The sequence below is a fragment of the Mus pahari genome, chromosome 5, assembly GCF_900095145.1.
Source record: "Mus pahari chromosome 5, PAHARI_EIJ_v1.1, whole genome shotgun sequence".
NCBI lineage: Eukaryota > Metazoa > Chordata > Mammalia > Rodentia > Muridae > Mus > Mus pahari.
In genome coordinates this window covers 131471131-131487097 of record NC_034594.1, presented here as the reverse complement: position 1 = coordinate 131487097, position 15967 = coordinate 131471131, and the positions used below count along the sequence as shown (strand labels likewise).

At 40.3% G+C, this 15967-nt stretch overlaps 1 protein-coding gene across 2 annotated transcripts in view; it reads right to left on the bottom strand.

The window, feature by feature from the left end:
* Astn1 (astrotactin 1) overlaps nt 1-15967 on the bottom strand; it is a 320538-nt gene that overhangs the window by 105395 nt on the left and 199176 nt on the right. For both annotated transcript variants that reach the window (XM_021198865.2, XM_021198866.2), the window contains exon 9: nt 2834-2908. In XM_021198865.2, coding sequence (XP_021054524.1) covers nt 2834-2908 — 75 coding nt within the window. The remainder of the gene's footprint in view (nt 1-2833; nt 2909-15967) is intronic.

Below are 15967 nucleotides of genomic sequence, written 5' to 3'. Positions count from 1 at the left end.
GAGAGAGAGAGAGAGAGAGAGAGAGAGAGAGAGAGAGAGAGAGAGAGAGTCCAGTGGACTGGATGGATCTTCACACTGAGTCACTATACGAATGTCTTTGGTGTGAAAACTCAGCTGGCTGAATCAGGAAGTTTTTGTAGTTTGTTTGGGATTGGTAGTTTTCAAAATGGGGTTCACTATATCTTTTCCTAGTCTGATTTCAAGAACTTGGGAGATATGTAAATTGAGTACCTACATATACCTACCAAAGGTCTACTATATTTTGAAAACTATATCCGATCTGTAAAGCTCTGTATGAAATGCCTTTCCTCAAGAAGACAACCAACTCATTCAGAAGCGAATAGCCAAATTAAAAATTAATATGAGATAAATTTATTGACAATTAACTACTGTAGTCATTCATTGTGAATCACTAGAATAAGGTTTTATAGCAATGTTTGTCAACATGGCTGTTGATAAGATTTACCATGATATGTTTAGGAAGTATGCATTCCCTGAACATAACTCCCAGAACTTTTGAATAAACTGGTTTGTGCTGGGTGCACTGATTCTTATAACACCTGGGAATTATCACATAGGGCCAGAGATAAAAAGTCACCTCTTGGATGAGTCTGAGAACTTAAAGGCAGGAAATCTCTTTATCAAGCCTGTCAAGGTCATACCTACAGCATCTGAAATCATGCTTTGAAATGATGGATGCTCAAGAGATTACAGATATGGAGACCTGGTCAGGACCATGGAAATGTTCAATGTTTATGTTATGAGGAAAAATGCAATCTTGCTGAATGACAAGAGTATGAGAAAATATTGAATATAGTGGATTGGGTACCATAGAAGGTAGATTTGACCACAAATAGAGAATTTCATAGGAAAAGAACAACTTATTTAACAGGTGAATATCAATACTCAATGGCGGAAAGATTTGAATGCCAGAATTTAGCTCTATTTCACAGGTGAGAGAAATATGCAGTGGCTTGGAATTGATGAGAATAAAATTGTGAATTAGTACAACAGCAAATAAATAACCTATTTTCATCACTGACCATATCAAACTTTTCCTGGAATTGCCATTGGTATATGATTGTCTTAGATGCGAGAATGGCTTTAATTTAAACGTGATTCAAAGTAAGTGAAGCAAACCTATTGTATTCATTTGAGAACAGGGTTATTGTCATGTTAGGGACCAAAATTGTTAATAACATATTGATTATCCCACTGGCTCTTGAGGTGGTGAAGTCATGGATTAAAGCACACACCTGCTCCCTCTGTAGTTCATGGCTGTTGTATCCACTCAGCAGCCAGCAAGCTTGAAACAAAAAAATGATGCTTGTGGAGATGGAACATAATTTCATATGCAAGGTCTGATCTAGTAGAGATCAGAACTTTAACCAGAACCTTTGGTCACTAGTGTTACCTTTAAATTTGCAGAAAATGGAGAAGTTATCTATGCTAATCAACTCAATTTCTCCTGACTTCCCCTTACCTCATTTGTGTTACCTATAAATGGTTCTGAATGTTGAGCAATAAGAAAATGAAGGGAAATTCATCCAAACAAAACATCATTGTCAGAAAATTTAAGACCAAGGTATATTGTTGATTTCTCATAGAGCACACTCAAAAGCAGGCGGTAGCCAGTGTCATGAACTTGACCTGACCTGCCCTGGGAGAGGCAGTCTGGAGACTGAAGGGTAAGGAGAGGCCATGGATGGAAGTGGTTATGTAAATGTGAACTGTGATTGTGTCCATCCTAACTCAGGAGGCCAAATGGCACAAGCTGCTTGTATGTGGTAGTGGGCTCAAGGATGCAGGTGCAGGGTCAAAATCAACACAAAAGTCCGAGTGACTGACAGCAAAGCAGTCAGAAAAGGTAGCACTAAAGGATCCTCAGACTGCTGTGTTACAGCAGTAACAAAGAAGCAAGTTGGCCACCTGGCCTCGGTGGCTCTCCATCTCTCTAGCAACGGCATGCAGGGATGGAGCTCATTCTTTGATGATCTCCACCTGTGAAGGTCTGTTCAATTCCTCCAAATGTGGACTTGCCCATGGAAGAAGACAAAGGTCTGTGCTGCTAGGCCAAACACAATCTCTGACTCTAAGTAGGTACATGGTAAATGTGTGTTAAGTGAAGGACAAACTGACTACCAGAATGAACAATATGCTTGTGTTCCAGAAAAGGCCTGGTGCGAATTAAATTTTATGAAAATTCAATAGTTCATGGCTGGCACCCAAATTCCCCTTTTGCTTGTGAGTCTCTCTAATATGTGCTATTTATTACCAGATATGCAGGTAGAAATTGGGAGGGACTAGAATCATCAAATTTGATCAGGAGGGTAATAGATAAAAGAAAATAATAATGAGGTAGAGTTTAGAATAGAGGGAGGCAGGGGCGGGAGAGATTAATTTTGAACAACTTAAGACTCTATGAAGAAGGTGCAAATTAGATGTAAAGTGGAGAGGCAGGAACTGACATTAATTGCCTGTTCTGTGCCAGATTTTGTGCTGGGACTTTCCCTGTATTATCTCACATATCCTTCACAATAATCCAGCCAGGCATGTAATATAGCCCCATTTAACAATTGGGGAAGCTGGAGGATCTGAGGGTTTAAGCACTTTACTGAGGCTTCCTGAGCTGGCAAGGAGTGGAACCGGACTCAAACAGAATCCGTCTAACTTCGCAGTACCCAATGCTGCCACTGGGTATGATTTGAGTCAAGTACATCTGTGTTAAGTAGTTAGAACATGTCTGAGTGTTTCCTGTGTTCACCACTCTGAATGTTCAGTGGGAGGTGGAGCTCATGGACAAACACAAACACATCGCTGGACATGAACTTACCTGAATATTTTATCAGAGGGTTGCTCTCCCAAAACCAGGTCAAAGCCTCGCTGAAATATTGTGTAAGGCCAAGGCCTAAAAGGAGAAACATCATTCAATTAAAGTCCACTCAACAAACACTCTCTTCAAGTCAGGTATCATGCTATATCCTAAAGACCCAAAAATGAAGAGCACAAGAACACATATTCCCTGACCTCAAGATGCTCACAAAGGTGAGCTCATATGCAATCATGAAGCCAGGAAAGGAGCCAAAAACAAGGTTAGTATAAAAACTACTGAACTACCAAGTAAGCAGAAATTAATAGACAGGGCATTGCTACTATATAGAGCAAACTGGGACTCAGTCATAATTTACACTCTTTCTGTTGTACATTCACAGAAATCTATGCTTAAGACAGATGGGGGAATTAGATGAGCTAAATGAGGCAGTGCTGGAGAGCTCATCCCAGTGGTATGGGTATGGGAGAACTGACAGGCAGACTGGCTCAGATACTTCACAGGCCCAGATCCAGGGCTTTGAGTTGGCCCACCCTAACATCTGGGTTATTCTAGTTCACACAATGGTCTTCAGTTCTAGATATTCTCTTGCAAACACCATGATATCATTTTTCTTTATTTCTTCCTATTCACCTATTGATAGACATCTAGGTTGGCTTCATTTTGTATCATATTGTGAATAGTGTAGGATGCACAAGGATCTTTTGGTATGTTGACTCAGTCCTTCAGTTTTATAACTAAGAGGGGTCCAGCGGGGTCACACGGTAGTTCTACTCTAAAATGGCTGCATTCCCAATGGGTAGTGAATAAAGATTAATTTCCCCCTGGGGAAAAAAAAAAAGACAGATGGGGGAGGGGCATAATATCTCTAACAAGTCCAATTCTTTGAAACTTGGCATTTCTAGATTCAAAATCTGCTCTACTATAGAGCCAGCCATTTGAATAAGGGACATGGTTTCCCTTGTTGATTCTATTTCCTTATTTAAAAAAAGGGGGGGGGTTAACAACAGCAACTTTGCAGACCCTCATGAAGATTTAGCAAATTTTTAGGTCAAAGGCCATAGGTCAGAGTCTTCTGTGTTTCTGGTCCCGACTTTAAAGGACTTGAAGTTTCTCAGTGTTTGAGATATTCCAGATGTATCCAAACATTTTAATGCCACACATATAAACAGAAGCAATTGGTTCTTTTTGAGTTATTATGGTAGCAACATCTGGGTATTGGCAAGCATTCTAGAAAGTGGAAAAATATCTCTTTAAACAATGTGTATCCTGTCACTGGCTCAGACATGGGAGCCCCAAATGAGTCATTCACTGAAACAAGTTTTAGTAAGCCTAGAACTTGGGCTATTGTGTATACTGGTTGGACTTAGTCTTTCAATTATGGAACATAATTATAGAACAGTCTCATAATTAGTCCAATTACTGAGAATTTATTTTGGTTGTTCTTTATTTCCTGGGGCCCACAAAAAGTCAGAGAATATGTTATTATTATTATTTGGGGCTAAGTGTAGTATTCAGCATTAACCCTATGGTTGCCAGTGGAAGGCTCATCACCTAGGAGATAGCATTGAGGGAAATGTAAAGAAGTGTTCTTGAATAACACACTTATAGTTGAACAGCAGAACTGACATTTAAAAGGCAGGATGACTGGGATACAGCAGTGCCAAAGACTGATTTGCATAGCATAAAATGTCCCCCATGTTCTATAAGCTCTTAAATATCATACGGTCATTTGCTTAAATGTTTAAAACACTGTTTATAGTTCAAATGCTAAGTCCAATTACACATAAACACTAAGCAGCTTATATAGCTTTAATACATGATCCATCTCGGGTGTGTAGCTATTGTGTTGATTGAGAACTTATACATTGTATAGTCACTGATTCATAAATACAACATATCTGGCTTAAATTTATTTTATTTTGTTATTTTTGAGACTGGGGCTAATGCAGCCCAGGATGGCCTCAAACTTACTTTATAGTTGAAGGTAGCTTCAACATCTTGATCCTCCTCCTGCTGCCTATGAAATGTTAGGAGTACTATAATGTACCATTACACAAGATGCAAAATAGCATATCCTCATTAGTCTCCACTGCTCTTATTATATTCACATGTTTATCATACTTCACATTAGGTAAACTGTACTATGTTCAAATGTCTGCAGTGTACTTTTTGTTCTGAAATAGAGTATTTTAATGTTAAAAACAGTTATTATACCACAATAAACTACCTTTCTATTTCTCACTTAATTACTACTAAAATATTCTATTTACTTGTAGAGATTTTGTATGCACAGCTTGTGTTATTTACGGAATTAAAAGAAGATGAAAGAAAATTTTAAATGGTTGTTATAATATGTGGTGTTGGGCTAAATCAAGGTAAGAATCACCAACTTAACCTAACCAGTTAAACTATTAAAGCCACAGGAAAGTCCATGCTTTACAGCAAGAGGAAGTGGGGGCTATTAGGACTATATACGGGAAGATACAGGACAAATGTACTCATTTTTATGCTTACTATTTATGAATACTTTCTTCCTAGGATTCAATTTAGAACTCTCTGAGGCTTCAAAAGTACCCAGCACTGCAAAATAAATAGCCCCCAAATCAAAGAAACAGTTTCCCTTGCTCTGTTCATCAGACATGGGTGTAGAACTGTGTTTAAATCTGCTCCTGCTTGGCTGAACAGTAAGTGATGTCTCCTTAGCACTACAAAATATGAACCAATTCAATTACAGATGACCCAGGCAATTCTAAATACTAGAACAATTAAAAATAAAGAAAAGAGACTTGTTGCTCCATTTCCCCTCCTTGAGGATGGTATCATATTCACTTACTATTGTTTAGTCATTTTAAATAACACACATTTTGCCTCCAAGTCACTTCTAGATTCAAAACTGGTACAGTGTGGAATCAGAGTAAATTCTTGCAGTAGTCCCTATAATTTGCACACACACACACACACACACACACACACACACACACACACACACACACCTGTATTTAAGACAAAGTCAATCAACTTGGAAATACTTAAGCAGATATATGCATGTTGCTCAGTGAAAGTAGAAGGACGTTCCAGCTCTTGACTCAATCAAAAGCAAAATCAACTCATTTAGGGAGGGCTCAGATCGGCAATATAGACTCCTCCACCTCCACCCCCACCCCTGCATGCTCACATTTAGACATAGGTGGGAAGAGAGCTAGGGACATAGGTTCTGGAGTGAGTCTGCTTGATTTAAATTCCAGGACACCAACAATACCTATAATGACCTTAGACAAGTTCCTTAACCATTCTGTATCCTTACGTCCTCATCTGTGAAATGAGGCCAAAGCAGTGACTGTGTCTGCCTTGTAAAGTAGTTCTATTTCTCCATTTCTAGAGCTGTGGTTCTCAAAATGTATATTGTGACCACCCCTCTTCCTTGGGGGCCCCCTATCAGATGCTCTGTATATGAGATATTTACATTATGATTTTAGCAATAGCAAAATTACAGTTATAAAGTGGCAACAAAATAATTTTATGGTTGGAGATCACCTCAACATGAGGAACTGTATTAAAGTTTGCAGCATTAGGAAGATTGGGAACCACTGCTGTAGAGGAAGATATGTCTTGCCCTAAGGTACAATGCAATGCCAGCACAGGTTATATATGTAAGTCAGTTTGTAGATACATTTGAGTAGGGGAAAGCCAAAGGCCCCACGCAGGGATTCTAACTATTAAGTATTGACACTAATCACCAAGAGACAGGGAAGGGAACATCACAGAATTGTTGCAGAATTCAGAAAGTTGCAGATCATACCAGCAAAGGAATAAAAAGAAACATTTATTTTGCTCCCCATTAATCAGAGATGATCTGCCAAAGATGGGGATTCTAACTTGATATATTTACCAATATTTCTGGAGGGTATGGTACTAGGCAACAGGGCTTGGAATAAGAAGATACTTGTCCTCCAAGGAATCAACAGTCTTTCTGAAGAAACTCATATCCACTTAGATAAATAGAAGAGAATGTTCACAAGAGGGGTGGAGTTATAGGAAGCAGGTTCCATCCATACTGGCTGTAGATCCACCGTCCAGAGAAGAGAAGACTGTGTGTTTGGCAAAGCCTGAAATGGAAGTGGGGAGCTTGGCTTACAGCACTGGAGAGGTTACACCTTGATTTAGGAAGAGCAGGAAGTAATGAGGAAGTAGATATAGAAGTAGCAAAAATAATCTGAAGCTGAAGACCTAGGGCCAACCACAGAAGGAGAGGTTTCTGCTATTAGAACTCCTTGCTTTAAGGCAAGAAAGAAAAATGCCCTGGCCCCCAAATGAGGAAGCCAATCCTGGCTCAGAGCAGTGCTACCTCTTGAAGTTAGAAGCCAGTTCTTCAGGATGTTAGAAATGCCCCATACTTTCTTTGTCCTCTCCACATTGGCAAAGTACATGGTTGATGTCTTTAGTAACCACAGCTCAAGTCTCCATAGGCCCAGACCTCAGACAGAAATGTCCTCTCCCTCATTAGCAAAACTATAACTGTGGAATAATTGCTTGACATATCTCAGGTCTCTCCATCAGATTATGGGCCAGGACAGAGGCATCTAAGCAAGTTGCAATTCAAGTCAGTTCTTCAAGGTTAATACTTGGAGATGCTAGGCATTATTAATTGAACAAGAAAATTGTATTAACAAGTATTAACATTGTTCACTTCAGCTTCTAATATTCTGGTGCCTCCAGCAAGGCTACCCATCAGTGCTGAGTGGAGTGGACTCTGCCAAGGTTAGCTGTTTGGAGAGGTCACTGAACCATCCTGGAACCTACTGGCAGTGTCAGGCCACATGTGATACAGGGATCTGCCATAGAAGGATCTCTCAGTCTCTTGTTTTTCTCTTAGATATGTGGCCTCTACTATTCTCTGTGCTGCATGCAATACTCCTGCATTGTCCTAGCTCAAGGAAATGGGCAGAATCTGAAGTCAGAAAATAGATGTTTTTGTTTTTAAAATTGGTACAAAATTTCATTCTGATAAGTCAAGGCCCAGAACATTGCCCTCCCATGCGGACAGCCTCAGATGGACTTTGCGTAGGTTTACCCGGGTCACCTGAGCAACTACCTTAGAGCCATTGCTTCAGACAGAAGCAGAAGAACACGAACCACTGTAGCAACTAATGTAATGGTCGCATCTGCTCTCTCGACCAGCAAGGAAGACGCAACCACCAGTTCTTCTAACAGCAGTTTATTCAGCAAGCTTCAATCTTCATCTCCCCTGAACCCCGGGGAAGAGCCCAATATATCATTCACGCCGACCAATCACACCAGGCAACTTAGCTTTGCCAGGCGAGGGAGCTCAGCCAATGATCAGCAGGGATAACAGCAGTAGTCAAATAAGGACTTGTTTACTATAAGAACTCTCTTCCTGTAGGCACCATGTTGGGGTGTGGCCCCAGGGGCTGTGACTCCCCACAGTTCCCCCTGTTTTATATTAAAAGGCGCAAGCAACACAATGGGTGAAGATAGAGGTCTGGTCCCTGGTGAGCAAGACATGGGACATTGTACTGGCATCACCCACAGACTCATCACCTGTAGTGACCCAGACCCATTCCATACCAGTTTTCCCAGGGGAAGGATCTTGGGTACAATCTTCATGCACTCAGACATGTCTTCCGAGGGCCGCTTCACAGCATTCAAGCTAACCCTTGTGCAGTGCTCAGCCTCGCATCCCGAGTGTGATGATCAGGAAGAAATTTATGGCTGCAAGCCAAATATGGGGAGACTGTCCTGCCTCCACTGCTGCAAAGGCTCAGGCCACGTCACCTCATCAGGCGCGCAGCCTCAGCCAGCCAGAAGAGCGGGAACATATCACCACCAAATATGGACCTGTTTACCACAAGCTCCATAGCCAACAGGCGCCATCTTTAAGGTGCGGCTTCGGGTGGCCCAGGGGAGAGGCCACAGCCTCCTACATGTAATGTGGCACAGCAGGTAGAAGGGTAGACATGCCACTACCCAAGCTGAAAACACTAGCAATCAGAATTGCTTTCTGATTTGCCCTTATTGCTTTCCTTTTTCTGTTTCTGTATCAGGCAGTATCCACAGCATATTTAATCTTCTCCAGGCATTGGCAATTTCTTAGCTTCAAGTTTCTGTTCACAACTCTCTCTTTTTCCCCAAGTCCTAAGGATTTTACCCCAAGTCCTAAGTTTGTGCCGAGCAACAAGTGAGTCAGCTGTGGACGGGACAGGATGTTTGGTCTTATTTCTGATTACTTTGACATTTACTTCACTGTGTAACTTGGGTCTAATTGAGTAAAAAGAAATCCTGTGTGATCAGCTTGCTTTGTGTTGGGCTGAGAATTCCCTCCCACTAGACTCTTTCTTTTCAGAAAGGGACTACTTGTGTCCCACACGAGGCTCCTTTATATGCTCAAGTGCTATCTCTGATTCCCTACTAAATAGGGCACTAGAAACAGAGAACCAAGCCCTTGGCCAGAATGTCGGATGATGGACTTTATGCTGGAGGGTATCACAAGGGAATGGTGGAGAAATGTGTGCCTTTATCCAAAGTAAAAAGGATAATAATGGTTAACTGTGCCCAAAGTTTATATGTGACACATTATACCCTCAGGGTCTTCGCAGATACTTTTCTACCTAGAATCCTGCCTGCCACAATTTATATTACTCTTAATGTATACCATTAGTTAGTAATATTGTTTGAACTAGTAAATAGTATATATCTTGCTATTGTCATTGTATGTCATAGATAACTAATACTTTGGAGCATAGTGTATACTTTTTAAGTTAGCTTAAAAGCAACTTTCTGAAACCCAATTCATCTCTGGCTCTTTTCTTCACAGAACACAGACAAATAATATATATTTTAAGTAATCAGCTAGCATATTCTCCTTAGCATCTATAAAGGTCATGATAAATATTATGTTTGTGGTATCACTGCATCACACAGAACATGCTGAATCAACCTCACTAAATCACACATGATTGAGGGTTGTACAGACCTGGCTTTAATCTTGGGTGAGACAGTCATTAAACTACATGACCTCAGTAAGTGATTGAATTTTCACAACCTAGTATAACCATCTATGAAATATGTAGATGACAACCAATGGGCAATTTCAGAGCACATCTGGGACTAGTAGTCACCAGTCAGCAAAGTAGGCAAATGTAATGGTTGCTGACTTTATTGGATATTAGAATATTTTGGTAGATATTTGGGCAAAACATTACTTAATGTATAAGCATAGACTCCAGTTATTTGGGAGAAATTGATATTTGATTCCCAAGGAAAACATCTTTAGTACAGCTTATAGCACACAGAATGAACTTAACAATGCTATTTTCTATCTATTATGGGTTTGCATTCCTATTTGGTGAATATAAAATGCATTATATAAAAATAAATTGTGACAATGATGGTATATTTTATAAATTTATTATCTTGTAATATAAACCTCAGGGGATGTAAAATTAAATGTTCATGAGTTGGTATCTATTGTTCAATGTCTATTCATAGATAAGGGATTAATCAGTAGTATTTATGTGTAAATAGCATAGTTATAAGTAACTAGTAAAGTAGTTAGGAGTGGGTCCAGGAGGTAGAGCAAGCAGTTTTAGAGCCAGGCTTCACCACTTGTGAACCATGTGACTTTAGAAAATTCATACTTCCACTATGTTCATTCTACTCACTTTTGGACCTTGCTACAATCATTCCATAGCCACACCACCTTCTTCTTCTCTCCATCCCTCACAGTCTGGATCATTGTCTCTGTCGAGATTTCTATCATTTTTCAATTATTTCACAGTATCGAACAGAGTGGTCCTTCCGGTGTTTGTTCTGAATGGCTGTATGTCAACTTGATAAAAAGCTAGAGAGGATGGAGCTTCCTTTGAGAAAAATGCCTCCATAAGACTGGGCTGCAGGGCAGCCTGTAGAAGATATTCTTACCTAATGATGGATGGAGGACCACCCAGCCTATTGCGGGTAAAGCCACCCCTGGGCTGGTAGTCTCAAGTTCTACAAGAAAGCAGGCTGAGCAAGCCAGGAAAGCAAACCAGTAAACAGCACCCTTCCATGGCCTCTGCATCAGCTCCTGCCCCTATGTTCCAGCCTGTTTGATTTCCTGTGGAGGGGTGAGACAAGTAAACCCTTTCCTTCCCGTGTTGCTTTTGGTCATGGAGCTTCATCACAGCAATAGAAACCTTAAGCAGAACAATGTTCAAGACCCTTCTCTAATGATCTTGTCTCTCCCCTTCATTTTTCTCATCACGTGCTCAGTTGCCAATATTGGAAACTCACTGTTGGTTTTGAGCTCAAGAATCTCAATATCCAACCCTCATCATTTACCTTCTTGCCTCATTTCTGATGCCAGACAATTTTCTACTGCCATGAGATGGAAAGTTCATACATCCCCCACTTCCCTTTTCATAAATGAAGATTAAGTTCTGTCATTAGTCACTAAGCAACTCCCTTTCATGTTGCCCCCAGTCCCCACATCCTTGCACTGTTTCCACTTCATTTTCTGCAATACTTCAGCACTGGTTAAATCCAATGACCACGTGGCTCCATTTCTGTGTTACACAAGGAATGGCAGCTGAGAATCATACTGTTGATCTCACTGTAAATCCCTGACTACTATCTTCAGTGTGCACTGAATACTTCCCATTGATTGATTTTGTCCATTCATTCTCCTTTCCTCTAGACCATTATTTAAGACCTTCTTTCTCCTTGAACCTGTGGCACCTGCCCCTTTTGGCTTCAGCTAACGTATTCCCTCTAGGCAACTGAGAGGGAAAAAAGGCAATCGGATTCAAAGCTTCCTTCCTCACACTCACCCATTGCTGGTTCTGTGACTATGGCTTAGCCTCTTGGTGATAATGAGGCATGGGAAATTCATGTTCCTGTCTGCAAGGCCTAACAGCTCCCCCTTGGCATCTTACAGGCAATGGACTGTAAGGCAGAAGCCCTACATGGGACTTATAATCCAAAAAAAAAAAAAAAAGAACACCACAGAGCTACACTTCATATGTACCCCTGATGTGGTTGGATGAAGTATGCATAAATAAATTTCAAATCATTAAGAATCTTAGGTTTAATTTTAATTCAACTTTTTGCAGTAGTTTCCATTCTATATTTTATGTGTGAACATGAATATGTTTTACATAAATTATTTTATTTAAAGATAGAGGAAAGTGTCACCACATCTCTGCCTGTATGTGGTTCAGTTATCTCCTCCAGCATAGCACCTATATCATCAACCGCACACAGTGAAATGATTTTTTTCAAAGATGTGTATCTAGCTTCTTATAACCCTAGGATAAATAAATTTTAACTATTATAATTCATATATTAACATGAATGACAGTTCTAATGTTAAAATGAAAATTCTAATCTTTGTATTGTACATATAGTACATTCATATGTCTCTCTCTGTGTGTATGTGTGTGTGACCACAGGCATACATATGTCACAACACTAATGTAGAGATGAGAGGATTGCCTCAGTAGTTGGTCTTCACCCTCCACCTTGTTTGAGACAAGGTACCTCTTGTTCACATATTCTCTGTTGGATATACAAGGATAGATGGCCCAGAAGCTTCTGGAGAGTTCTCCCCATAGAAGCAGTGGGATCACAGCTACCGGGACTATGCCTCAGAATCTTGTGTGGGTTCTGGGGATATGGTCTCAGATTCTCAAACTGGTACAGCAAGCACTTTGCCCACTAAGTTGTCTCCTACCCCTTAAAATGGGGTTTTATCTGAGGACATTTCAGAGGTATATAACATGATTTTGAAAATGCAACAGTGGAAAATATGTACTTTACTCCTTAGATTTGAGGATTCTAGGATACGACTTTGACTACCCCTCAAAACCAGAAGTAAACAACAGCAAAATATACATGTATACACAAACAAAATCTACACTTGGCTTCTGTTTTTGTCCAAAGCAAGTGGGAGAATATAGGAATTGAACTCAAACAACACAGAAGACATGACTACTTTAATTCTTACTACCTGCCTTAGGGGGAGAAATTCTACATGTCCTTTGAGTTAAGAAGCATCATAGAAGGTAGGTGCAGAGATCGTGTGTCCTCAGATGGGGAAAGCTGGCCTTGATTTGAAGTTCTACTGAATATTTTAGGATTCAGGATTATTTAAGGCAAAATGAGAGAGAAAAATCTTGAATGAGTCAGAAGAGGCTCATAATAGTAGCTGCTATTTATTGAACACTTATCATGTGCCAGGCAAGTACCACACTGAGACATCCATGTAAATCTCATAGCCACCTACAGAGACCTCAACTATGTAGCCAAAATGCCCATGCTGCATAAGTAACCAGATTAGGCAAGGTTAAGGCATTTGCTTAAGGTTGTATAACTGATAAGGTGTAGAGATGAGGGTTAGCGTGTGTCACATGGTCTGCTTCCTGTCATGGCTTCTTCTGTTCTTCTCACTGCCATGGGATGAGAATATGGGGGAGGGGGAGGGTGCATAAATATAGCCTTGGGTTTAAATACAGGAACACTGGATAACCACTGGCTTGGCTCTCTATGTGGAGATCATTCGTTGGAGACAAAGTTATCTACAGTCCATGGGAAGCCTACCCTTTTTGTTGGCCTATGATCTTTAGGCCAAGTTCATATAGCACACATAGTATTAAATTCACCCTTTTCTCTCTGTTTGTTTTGAAATCCTCTGCCACTAAATATCCTTTATCTCTACATAACTCAGAAGTGACACTCAGCAAAACATTTCCCAAACTTAGGGCACATCGGTCATACCCACTGTGTAATTATAATGACTAGAAATTTTTTGGGTTCATTCATTCCATGCATCTAGGATTGGGCTGAATATAAATAGTTTTGGAACATAAAGCCAATAATACTGAAGCAAAACTTCAGAGAATTACTGACCGGTCAGCCAAACAAACCATTAGAGACAAATTTGGTGTTTTATAAAATATGATTGTCATTAAAGTAGAAATTATAATGCATCCTAAGAACTCAATGAGACCCATTTATAGAATTATGAATGGTATTGAGGAACACATCATATTGAGTTCTTTATTGATAAACTTTGCTTTCTCCAATCTCATTGCTATCATATGTGATGTAGATTTATTTTTTGTAAACTCTGTCTGTCATTTTGATATCTGTAGATCAGCATTCCCATTAACACAGTCTGTCTTAGTCATGTTCTACTGCTGTGAAGAGACACCAAGACCATGGCAACTCTTAGTAAGAAAAGCATTTGGGGCTGGTGAGATGGCTCAATGGGTAAGAGCACCCAACTGCTCTTCCAAAGGTCCGGAGTTCAAATCCCAGCAACCACATGGTGGCTCATAACCATCCGTAACAAGATCCGACGCCCTCTTCTGGAGTGTNCCACATGGTGGCTCATAACCATCCGTAACAAGATCCGACGCCCTCTTCTGGAGTGTCTGAAGACAGCTACAGTGTACTTACATATAATAAATAAACAAATCAAAAAAAAAAAAAAAAGAAAGAAAGAAAAGCATTTAACTGAGGCTTGCTTATAGTTTCAGAGGTCCATTATCAGCATGGCAGGAAGCATGGTACCATGCAGGCAGACATGGTGCTGGAATATTGGAGAGTTCTACAACCACATCTTGAACCTGCTTGCAGAAGTAGAAGGAAGAATAGAGACACTGGACATGGCATGCGCATTTGAAAACCCAAAGTCTAACCTCAGTGAAACACTTCCTCCATCAAGGTCACACCTCCTAATCCCTGTCAAATGCCGCAACCATCTAATGACCAAACATTCAAATGATGCTATGGGGGGGCATTCTTATTAGAATCAGCATGTAATATTACATGAAATTGATGCTCCACATGCACGAACACATCCGCAAGCACAGATGTCTAACAATGGCTGTGCAGATGTGACACAAGCCACATGCATACTCATGGAACTTATATGACTTATATTGCACACCCGCAACATTTCTTGAGACACTTGGAGATCAGATAACTGGCAGGACTTAGAATTGCTGTACTGTTCTCTCCTACCCTCCTGGCAAATGCTGCTGATAAAAAAAGCACTAATGCAGAGCATAGCCAGCTGAGAGCTGAGAAACTGCCACAAGGCCTACAGTCATTCAGACAAGCTACCTCTAAAAGGTCTCACAATAGCTCCTGTGATGACTGAGGATCTGAAGTCGGACAATATCTATTCAAGTCCAAGGTCTACATGGGAGTACCTTACCAGCCACCGTTTTCGAGCCACAAAAAACAGACACAAGTAAGATACTTAACCCTTCCAGGCCTCTCCCTTTTTTGTGCAAAGATGGTAAGAGTCAAAACTGGTTTCTTTAGGAACTGTAAGAAGAGTAAATGAACGAATAAGTAGAATTTCAGGACAATAACTGAAGTAGCATTGTCAATTTCTGAATGGAAATTTGCTCCCACCTTTTTTCTGCCCAGTCTACATCTAGAGGCTCGATGGCTGTGCACTCTGGGTTAATGCAACCAGGGTCTCCAGTTCAATTTTCTTGAAAGCTTGTCTCGCTTTCTCTACACAGCCTGCCATGTGTCCCTGACATCCAACTTTAATCACAAATGAACAAGATAAGAACTTGGCAATGGATCTGCATAAATTCACTGCCATACAAGTAAAATGGTTCAACATCTACCCATGGCAGAATGTGACTTCCCAGTACAAGGGAGGCCACGGACCTGGGTCTTCCAACTGCACCACAGATGCACATTGAATTCCTGTGGGAATTTAAAGAAGTAAAGAGTATGAACTCAGAAGAAGGGAGAAGAATGAGAGAGCAGAATGTACAATGGGAGGCACAGATCGCTGGACTCCTGTGATTAATAAAGTAAATAAACCAGAGAGGAATAAAATATCTCTCAAGGAACACAATTTATATTTCACTGTTTTCCAAAAGCCCTCCCCTATCTACTAATTTATTTCAATTCAACATATATTTAGCAAGTTTGGCTTTTAATTGAACCTCTCATCCATTTATTCATTTATTTATTTACTTGGAAATATTAATTAACCAATTGCCATGTTTAAAAAACCCCACTTTGCTAAACACTGTCAAGGGACATTGAAATGAATAATAGACATTCATTGCCATCAAGGACTTCATTAATGTACTAAATCATTCCCCA